The sequence below is a fragment of the Pseudomassariella vexata genome (genome assembly GCF_002105095.1).
Source record: "Pseudomassariella vexata strain CBS 129021 chromosome Unknown BCR38scaffold_3, whole genome shotgun sequence".
In the NCBI taxonomy this organism is placed as follows: domain Eukaryota; kingdom Fungi; phylum Ascomycota; class Sordariomycetes; order Amphisphaeriales; family Pseudomassariaceae; genus Pseudomassariella; species Pseudomassariella vexata.
In genome coordinates, this window is record NW_024467958.1 from 2,909,511 (window position 1) to 2,919,996 (window position 10,486).

The following is a 10,486-nucleotide window of genomic DNA, read 5'->3' on the forward strand; positions in this document are numbered from 1 at the left end:
AGATTACAAGAGCACTTTTCCGATATTCAGAGGAAGCTGCAGCCTTGCGGTACTGGTAAGCGCAACCAAACGCTCATTAACTCTGAGCTAAGCGCCCGGGGGACAGAAAAACTGAGACACCACAACATGTATGACCCCTGATCTTTGACAATTCGTATCTCACTCACTTATATTCTGAAGAAGACATTAAATAGCCTGAAACAATCTTTGAATTCAGCTTTACCAGCTAGACATCTTTCCGTCTAATTAAATAACGTCTTTGAACCGCTGTGGCATCGATTCTATCCACTCATTAATGCGCTCTTGTCTCAGTCGATCCCATCCCTTATTCGTAAGTGTAAACGCTATATCTGCATCGTTATGATGTACCGTACGAATCACTCGCTTCGGTACAGACCACGCGTTTTCGATTAGGCTCAGCGCTCAGCGGACGGTTGTTTACGTAATCACTAAGGGAAGTGTTGGATTGTGGGCAAATGGTCTTGTATTGAAAGTGTCATAATCTCTGGAGAGTCCTTGAGAGAAGTAAATGGCGGCCATAGGGGCCTTATATAGACAGAAATGACTGATGCCTGTCCCACAGCCAGGAATTGTGTGGTTCAATGGGTAGAGGTCATATTGACCCATACTCGTACGGTTTGCGGCTTTACTTTTCTCCTTGACTTGACAGTCTTGATGGAGTAGCCTTGAAGGTCCAACAGGAAGTAGATCGCACAGCCACAAGCCAGAGAAACGAAAGAGCTGGGGGGTATTTATTATGTAATGTATAGTACGATGTAATGTTCTTCGAGGCTGCGGATTGCAACAAGGGATCCTTGCCTGCACTAATTCCATGTACCGAAAGAGGTGAAAACGTCGCATAACGAAACAATCTAAACCAGCCATAGGGCTTGAAATTCGTTTTTAGACTTATGGTGCAACCCTCAGATCCAGATTCAACCGTTTTATGAGTTTAATATGTGAAAAGAGCTTGATGATGGTTCTACCTGTCTAAGCGTCTCGTTCTCATATAGAGGAAAGCTCTCTGCAATCGGGCGCGCAGGCAACGATACGATTGTAATTTTTGGAGTCCGCAGTGTGGGGAGTATTTGGGAGCGGTTGCACGTTATGATCAACGTCAAAGGGCGAAAGTATCGATGCGGTGACGATACTAGGATTGCTTAAGCATCATTTACCTATGCTTTGTCTCTTGACGTAGGGAGTCTTGCGACGCGGGGAGACAAGTTACTCAACTGCTTTCCTTATTGCGAATTTCGTTCCGAAAACTATCCTTTCACCCAGGTTCGGGCTCCTCGTCATGTCTAATACGCCGCTGGAGGCCAAGCCGAACAAGCGCCAGCCAAGCAAAGCGTGGCAGCATGCTAGAGAAGTTTGGAAATACAGCGGAGAGAAACGGAACGACGAGATCTAAGCCTCTCTGAGCCATCGGAAACGTCACTGCTCCTGCAATTTGTGCGGCCGGGGCAAATGTTCGGTGTCCGAAGCAGCCAACCACCAGCGGACCAAACACGGAATCACTGTTGATAAAGACCGTCAACCTACTGCAGACCCCTTGAATCGTTTAAAAGTTGAGAAGTTTCAAAGAGCCGACAGCACAGGAGACAAATGCTCGAGGTCACGCGAACCCATTCCGAGGTCAACACAATGACTGCTACCACCTATCTAGCAACGCGACTTGCGAACCCACAGAGGAGTCACCCGCCACTATCCCGCATAGTATCAACAAGAACGGGCCTACACAGACACTACCGATAGTAAGGGCATTCGACGATGACGACATATTAGCTGAATTGAAATTGCTAAGAAATGAGGTTAAGAAGCGGGCGTTAACGGAGGACGAATTGCGGAGGGCTCTTGAGAAATGGAACGGATCTTCTAAGAACCCTACACCAGGCAACGACAGGGTATAGCTGGGGAGAAATCAGCAAACCTCTTAGCGATACGAGCTGCCGGAAGGTTTTCATCACATTGTGTGGAGTTCTTTTGCGCCTTTATTTAGGCCTGTGGCTGCACGTTTGTTCTATTGCTCCTACTCGACAAGATACTGGGTGTCGTTCAATCCACTAAATGCAATGTTCACAGCCCTTGGCTGAGCTGTTCCTATTCGTTCTCGGTTTGGACACACGACAAGTTGTCCGATTGGGGATCACGTGGCGAGTACACTAGCTGTGTTGATCAGCCTTGACCTTTTGGCACAGGTAGGACAGAGTTCATGAATGTGTCTCACATGGTCCAGTCCCATTTTCAGCAGCAGTTTTTCGTCCCACAATTCTCTCAACCCCACGAAGACATCTTCACATACACGACTTGTGCAGGATGGAAAAGGTGATTGGGCACGTTGTTTCAAGAAACATCAAGACCATCAGTTGAAAGACAAGTAAAAGGAAACAATGATTGGTACCTGCTCTAATTGACCATGTTCAGCTGTCGCCTGGCGCTACTCAAGCCTCATGCATTGCACAACGTATAGTTCAGGCAATAAACTAGATGACGCGTCAAGGTGGCATAAATTAATGCCGAGGTATGAATATGTGTATAGTGTTCTCATTCTTTGGACGGCAGGTGAGTTCCCATGGCATATGATGTAGACTTGTGCCGGCGGTTAGCGGTGACGTGAATAATACCAGCAGCGGGATGCGGGTGTGTGAGAGCCATGGATCGGACCAAGTTGATCTGAGTGAAGGCAGACTAAATGGCCTAACAATACAAACTATGGGTGTCACAAAGCTTCAATATATGTCCAGTGCATCAAAAATCGACCCTCAAGAGCAAGCTTGTCCCGCCACTTTCATCAGGTACCGATCTGAAGCAGGTGAGCAACTTGAGAGATTCCCGGCGCATAAATGCAGCCTGAAGCCACTATATATCCCATTCTCTAAGCTAGTCGCTTAATAACTGCCTCTAGCTGCAATTCTCGGTTCAACATGCAGTTCCAGGCTCCATGAAAGCAAGTTGCAAAAGGTATTCGCGATGTTGGAAGCCACCCCGCATTAAAACGATCAACCCCCACCTTCCACTTCAAGCAGAGGCCCGTGCGAGATTACCCGGTAACCCTACCCCCTAGCTAAATCGCGTCGCAGTTGTCATGCATTCTTCATGACGACGTACATTGGCAGCAGCTCGAAGGCAAAGCTACCTAGACAGTCGAACTCACAATTGCCAGTGTTACTGATGACTGAAAATCCTATCGAGGATGGTGCTCCCACTCCCAATGCAACGACGAATGAGGCTCCGCCAGAATGGCCTCTGTCCTACCAGCTCAACCTGCCCAAGCAAACGGCCGGCCAAACGTCACGCAAGCCATGGTTCCACCACGGTCTCTATCGCGGCCCACAGAAGAGGCCTGTGAAGATTCTATACAGCCAAACGAAAGAGCAGTCAGAGGCTATTGCCCGACAATTCCTTGAAGAAACCGTCTTGGGATTTGATATGGAGTGGCCATGGGACTCACATAAGCGCACGCGACTACAGGAGAAGGTGGCTCTCATACAAATCGCTTGCGAGAACAAAATTGCGCTATTCCACATTGCCATGCATCCTGGGAAGACGGCAGGCGATCTCATTGCACCATCGCTGCGGAAGATCATCGAGAGCCCTGACATACTGAAGACCGGCGTTGCCATCTTGAACGCCGACTTCTCGCGACTAGTCAAATTTTTCAGCTTCAAACCTCGAGGTGCATTCGAGCTTAGTCACCTCCACAATCTTGTTGAATATGGAGCTGCACAACCCCAGCTGGTGACCACCAAGCTTGTCAAGTTAGCTCACCAGGTAGAGCATCACCTCGGCCTCCCGCTATTCAAAGGCCAAGTGCGGATAAGTGATTGGAGCAAACCGCTGAGTCCACAACAAATCAATTATGGCGCAAACGACGCGTATGCTTCCTTCATGCTGTTCCCCTGTATGAATGCAAAACGAAAGGCCATGGACCCGGTGCCACCATTGCCGTTGGCGGCGGAAACGTACTTGCCCTATACAATGCCGCCGAACAAAAGTCTTCACTTACACTCCGCGAATGCAGAAGATGCCATGATCACTGCTGAGGAATTCTTCAAAGAAGCTTTGGATGCGGCGGAAGAGGAAGATGTCGAGCCTACTGATCCTCCTCTCCCAACACATCTTTTTCAACGCCTTGTCCAAAGTCGGAAGATACTTGCTGGACTCCACAAAGTCCCACCATACGTTATTGCTGCAAATTCAGTACTGGAGGATCTTGCACGACAGCGTCCGACTAACGAGGCCAGCCTGTTGCAAGTCAAGGGTGTTGGCAAGCAGAAGGTGCAAAAATACGGCGCAGAATGGCTGGCAGTCATCGCGAAGGAGGAGACTACCAACACCTTGCAGCAAATTCAACTGGATGGGAATCCCCAGTCTCTAACGACCCCGAGGCGAGATAGCAAGCGTAGGATGATTGCCACTACAACTGGAGGAGGCGAACAATCTTCCTTCTCTCCGCAACTTCAAACCGGTCTATTATTTGAGCTGGAGGGCGAAGTGCTTGCTGATGACAAACTTGTGGCTAATGAAGACAACTCTTCCAGCGACTGCTCATCGGCATTTGGTACTCCAGTGCCGTTGCCAACAGCATCACAGCTCAAACGCAAACGCCACCGGAGCCCCTTACGCGAGCTGGATCCAATTAGGGGGCCACCACAATCAAAGCCTACTAGAACGACCTCATTCTCGCCCAAGTCACAGAGGACTCTTCAGAACAAAATCGTCGCATTTGGCAGACAAGTCACGTGGAAACTCAAGCTCAAGCCTCAAGAGCCATTGGTCTCGGAAGAAACGGCTAAGCTGATCGTCGCAAAACCTCCTCACACTTCTGAAGAACTACAGATCATTCCGGGGATCATGCCTTTTGTCCGGGCGTGTTCAGAGACCAAGATGGACTTATTGCAAGCTGTCAAAAAGTGGATACCAACTCCACCTGGAGCCTCAGCATGATATATGCTGGGAGTCATCTTGTCTGATTTCTCGAGCTTAGTGCGTGTCTTCACTGGACACCTAGATGGCAAGATAGGATTGCGGATTATGAATGCAATTAGCCATAGGTTGTAGAACACCCCTTGTTAAGTCGAAGATAGCGCCTTGTTGGTCGCAATGCAGATGATGATCTCATTGCTATATTTTCCACATGATTGCCCTATGCTCGACTTCGGTTTGATCTTTGCCGTTGCCGTTGCCCCGTCGCGTTGTCGCGATTGGGCAGTTGCAGTTTGGGCAACTCGCTGGTTGTTCATCCAATAAGAGCTGACCGCGTTTAACGGATTGAGCGCCACAGTAATGCCCTAGCCGAAACCGGTACAGTTGCTAGTGTAGCTAGTGGGCCAAACCCTTCCTTAGAGAGTACCTTATAGAGCCTCTTTACACACATAGCACAACACGTAGATCAGGTATAACGGTCAACACGACATCCGTTCAGAGTCATCAACAGAGGACTGATTCCCTCAGTTCCCCCATTTTGCGATCCCTCCGCCGCCTCCGCTCCCTTCGCGCTCAAGCCACATCTGGGTCCTTCACCATTATAGATAATAGAGAAGGTGTGGGAAGCTATGGCCTTAGGTATGGAGGGGTACGAGGCAGGCCGGCTCGGATGGTAGTATTTTCGGACGCTTCGGGGCCAATTTGGAGTTGGTTCCCCACACACCTTCGTAGTAGCAATACAGCCCCAATACTCGGAATCCGACAGCACTCATCATACTAAATATACACGGTACCGCCTACCTTTACCATCGCGGAGCTCTTGGTTATAGCCTTGCCTTACTTACAAGGCGAAGGGCTGTGGGCTTTTAGGCAAGTACTCTCAAGTTGGGGTGAACGCGTCTTTTAGGTCGACCCTTAGGGGCTCTTTTTCCGTCATTCATTTCGTATTAGCCATTGTTGTTATTTAGCGACTATATATGGAATTGGTTATCGTAAGCCGGAATGCCAGTACCGGTGCGATCCCACAGTTTCTAGTAATTCGCATTTTCTTCCGCTCTTTATTATCACGAACTGTCGAATTTACCTTTGAAAATCGATTCTAGTTAAACTTTTCTTTTCGGAAAATGCGGCACAATACGCAGGATTATATAATATATGGCCTGATAGTCTACCGCTGTTAAATCTTCTCATGAAGTCAATAGAACGCCGCTACGAAGTTTAGTGTCACGACATACGACAGTATGGAACGGGCAATGGCCTGTTCACATTAGTAGTAGCCCAGCAGATCTTCATGTGCTATGTTTAATCATTCTTAACGTTACTTAAAGTAATTGAAAAAAAGTGTGGTTCTGCAGCGAGCTTGTGAAAAAAAAAATAAGATTAATGTGGCAGAAGTGACGACTTTTGCCAACTTGAGGACGGAACCGGTTGTTTATCCAAGCCGCTCACGATAGCCTCAGCTATGAGCCAAGGAACTTTCTCTGTCGCGCACAGCAGATAATGATGAGATCAGATGCAATGACGTAGTCGTCGTTACATCACTCTCCTTTTTTCTATATAATGTCACGAGTTGTTTTACGGCAAGTGCAACATATCAGACATTCAATACAATCAACTACACAATCCTGCACATATATATATGAAATTCCTTGGAGTCTTATTAGTATTACTTTATCAAATAGCCCCATCATTTCTCGGCATAACCAAATATCGCCTGTCGCCACAAAACACGAGTTATCCCACCAACACCAAATAACAAATACCATGTGTTTCGGTTCCCGAAGAACAGCCTAACCTCCACGACCTATTCGAATGACTCAGCATTATGGCTACGGAGTTGGTCCGAGAATTTGCGGGCCCCGGCCTGGATACGGATTTAGCGGTGGACGGCGTTATGGCAGACGGAGGGGACATTGTTAGAGACGGCTGACCACTGTACACGGTGGCAAGGGAAGGAATACGAAGTCGATTTCACAATCGCGAGTTAGTCAACTGGAAAGCTAAGAAGGTTAGTCACGATTTCATCGCGGTGCTAATTTCTATCAGGGGCATACCACGTTGCGTAGTTCCTCGCTGCTCACATGAGTCTTCCCGTGTGGTTTGGATGCATCATTGAGGAGGATTCGAACAGATAGTATATGCGTCTTTCGTTCGTTGAATGAGCGGACTCCGAGCAGTGAGGCCGTGTTACCACTATCTTTTAGGAAGAAATATATACATAAGTCACTGACTACTAGAGTGAAAATTCCATCCTATAATAGTTCATTCGGTCAGTCGTTGAACTTTCAAGGGCCATGACAAGTGATCTGAGCTAGCGTGCAATGAGACATGTCAATTCATTTGGGATGCAGCTTACAATCAAAAACATCCACTGCCAACCCACCAGGTTGCAAACCCCTCATCTGTGGTCTTGCCAACGTCCGTTCCATGCCAATAAACCGAGATAGGTTCGATTTTACATAGATTCCAGAAGCTAGAAGTACAGTAACAGCACTCGCCAGCATATTCCCGACGAAAAACCAAGAAAATAGCTCCGTCGTTTCGTTTCGTTTGTACCACCGCGTAATGGTGTAAAGTCCTCCCGGGATGAAACCCGCCTCGCAGAAACAAAGTCATTGTTAAAACTCAGATGAAGTGAAAATAAGTAAAACCCACCCAAGCAGAAGTCAAGTCCTTTTTGGAAAGCCTAGAATATTGCGAGTCCCCTTGCTTCAGTCAGTTTTGAATTCTTTAGCTGTTAGTCTAGGCTTGTCATGCGATGATATGAGCCCCTATCCAGATTTTTGGGCCAATTTTGAAGAGGATCATGTTGCTAGGTCTCTGGGTGATGATAATATGTCTCTTCATATAGTACTCATGGAGAATGCCTCGAGAAGCATGATGTCTGCGGAAAGAAGTTGCTGGCCAATGTTGAATTGATTTGGTGGAATAGCAGCGTCCCTCAAGACGAAGTCTCTAAGCCCGTTGCCTCTGTATACATAGCATCAGTTATAAGTGCAAAACAAATGCAATGTCAGTTTGGGGAAACATACATACATGTTCTCTCTTTCAAGTTGAAGTGCGAAGAAGCTGAGCATCAACACGGGCATGACCAGGAGGTCGATCATTGGGAGAATAGCTAGTGACTCCGAAATACGATTGGCAGACCTATTTCTTGACGATTGTTTTCTCTTCCCCCTCAGTCCAGTCTGTGTTGTGGGTGTCCAGATCGCTTGCTTCATCGTTAATGTTGGCAGGGGCAGTCGTTTCTATCCCATCGTCCCATAGCCCGGTTCAAACGCAACCATTTCGATATCAACTCTTGCCGAGACTTAATATGCCTGGCATCCAGCAATTTGATGAATGTGTTTGATCTAACAACCAACTGTAACACCATGAGACTTAATTATGTTTATCGTTCAGTCCTTTGTAGATTTTCGTGATGATTAGACCTCGAAGGATTCGAAAGATGTACTATCTAAGGCATGGCTGTTCTACTCATGTGATCCAAGCCAGGACCATGGACTTTCTCGTGACAAACTGCATTCTGGAACATGATATATCACCCCATCGACTGACTCGATTTCAAGCGAGGTATCATTCACAGCGGAATTGGCAATGTATACTCAGCAAAAGTCAACATAGTACCGTCGTCCGCCATGAAACTGCACATGCGAGGATATTCCGCAACGACAAGGTCTCACAACAGTCTTGACTCAAACACAACGTGGATGGCTTCTATGAAGCAACATAAACGATTTACGTAAAACATTGGTCCCACAATCCACCACTCTGCGCAAAATTCAAACTGGACACAAAGGCATCCAACGTGCACCTCCCCAGCGCATCCGCGCCGCAGGACTCAAGTGGAATCACGCGATCATTGACCAAGACCCTGACCAACTCCTCCCCAACACTGATGTTCCCGCTCTCACCGCTGCAAGTCATCTTCTCAACGTACATCCTCGCCGAAAACGGCACCGCCACACTCGTGCTAAACCCGCCCGTTTCCGCAAGCGTCTGCCTCGTCGTGTTACTCAACATAATCGAAGAATTGTAGAGTCCCATCGCACTGTAGATAGCCACCATATCGCTATCGTGCGTGAAATCAGCGTACAGTGGCAGTCCCAAGGGAAATGTCGCCTGGTTGCCATCAAGGGTCGCATTGCTACTCGTGTGATCATTGGACGACGCGTTCGTTAGTCTTGCCACCAACTCGTTCGTGAACCCCACGCCTTGGGTAGGACCCAGTGGGTTGCCGAAGCCATAGCTGTAGAACTTGTCCAGGCTGAGGTAGTACCCGTAGCTTTCCCACTCGTCGGCGGTAAACAGGTCGCAGAAGGGGGAAACGGTCCCGTTGTCGTTGGCAACTGTGTTGAAGGGGCACAAGTCCATGACGTAGATGGTCTCGGTGTCGGTCAGGTTGGCCCCGGGCAGGTTGGCGTTCAGCCGTGCGGTGATGTTGGGCACGAAGACGGAGATCCAGGTCGCGATGGCAGCGTCGCCTACTTCGGAGGCGGGTCCTTCTTCAAAGGCGGTGCAGAGACCGTGGTTCAGGGTGTTGTTCGATCCATCCGCTTCGGAGACCACGAGGATATCAAATGGATACAACTCAGAACTGGTCACATTCTCTGCTCCGGAACGAGCCTGCTGAAACCCCTGGGTCCAGTTCTGCGCGGACTCCACAACACGTTCCTCACCCGACGAGCGGAAGAAGGGCACAGTGGCACTAGCAAGCGCCTGGTATCGGTTGAAGAACTTGATGCCCGAGTTGACAAGCTCCTGCTGGCCGAAGGTGGTCAGCTGGTCCGCACCGAGCGTATACTCGTAGTCCTTGATGAACTCGAAGCCAGACCCGTACGAAGTGACGGAGCTCTGGATCTTGAGAACCGTCGCGTTGTACTTGGCCGTCTTGGACGCCGTGGGGTCACGGGCGCCGTGACGGCTGAGGACCTGCACGAAGGTCACATCGCAGCCGCTTGGGATGCTGTTGTCAATGTCGGAGGCTACCGAGAAGAACGGCGCATATTGGCCCCAGTTGTGCGAGATTTCGCTGTTGCACTGGTAGCCTTCTTCAACGGAGTCGCATGACTGAGCGTAAGTCGTGCGGCTGTTGGATTGCGTTAATATGCGCCCAATGGCAATAATGGGGTGATTAATTACTTACAAGCACGACGCAAAGACGAGAAACGCTGCAACAAACATCGTGTTAATTACAGCGGCTGAATACTGCTCTAGTAATCAGTTACCGATAGACTTCCATCATTCACGAGGAGGGCGCTGGTCTTATATTTGGCATGCGACCTCATCGTCACGTCTAGGCTGTTCTCTCATCTCCGTGATGGTCACCCCTGGTTCCCCTTGAAAGCGATAACGTGCATTCTAGCAAATGGGGCAGCTGCCGGTGCAATGCCGGTTCAATGCCGGTACGTTGCTGATTCGATCGGTTTCAACCCACCTATAGCGCACGCATGTGGAGTCGCGAGGGCAGCGTCGCTAATGGACGGAATGGGGTTTGAGCGCTTGAAATGATGTGGAGTCGGCCGAGATTACCTTCCCTTGCAGATTGTAGGTTAACGTT

General features: G+C 48.8%; 3 protein-coding genes across 3 annotated transcripts; 1 reads left to right on the forward strand and 2 right to left on the reverse strand.

Annotated features, from left to right (window-relative positions):
* Positions 1-3,105: 3,105 nt before the first annotated feature.
* On the forward strand, positions 3,106-5,439 carry BCR38DRAFT_424890 (ribonuclease H-like domain-containing protein). The gene has a single exon (XM_040859689.1). It carries the CDS (start codon positions 3,172-3,174, stop codon positions 4,945-4,947), a length of 1,776 nt encoding a protein of 591 aa, XP_040719260.1. The 5' UTR covers positions 3,106-3,171; the 3' UTR covers positions 4,948-5,439.
* Positions 5,440-7,769: 2,330 nt separating this feature from the next.
* On the reverse strand, positions 7,770-8,033 carry BCR38DRAFT_482449 (alternative sulfate transporter; the record flags this gene model as incomplete). Its single annotated transcript, XM_040863508.1, has 2 exons — positions 7,770-7,896; positions 7,963-8,033. 2 exons carry the CDS (start codon positions 8,031-8,033, stop codon positions 7,770-7,772), a joined length of 198 nt encoding a protein of 65 aa, XP_040719261.1.
* A 426-nt stretch (positions 8,034-8,459) lies between these two features.
* BCR38DRAFT_386932 (histidine phosphatase superfamily) lies at positions 8,460-10,233 on the reverse strand. Its single transcript, XM_040857491.1, has 2 exons — positions 10,073-10,233; positions 8,460-10,015 (listed from the first exon to the last, which is right to left on the reverse strand). The coding sequence occupies exons 1-2, from the start codon at positions 10,108-10,110 to the stop codon at positions 8,665-8,667; spliced, it is 1,389 nt and encodes a 462-aa protein (XP_040719262.1). The 5' UTR covers positions 10,111-10,233; the 3' UTR covers positions 8,460-8,664.
* Between the last annotated feature and the right edge of the window lie 253 nt (positions 10,234-10,486).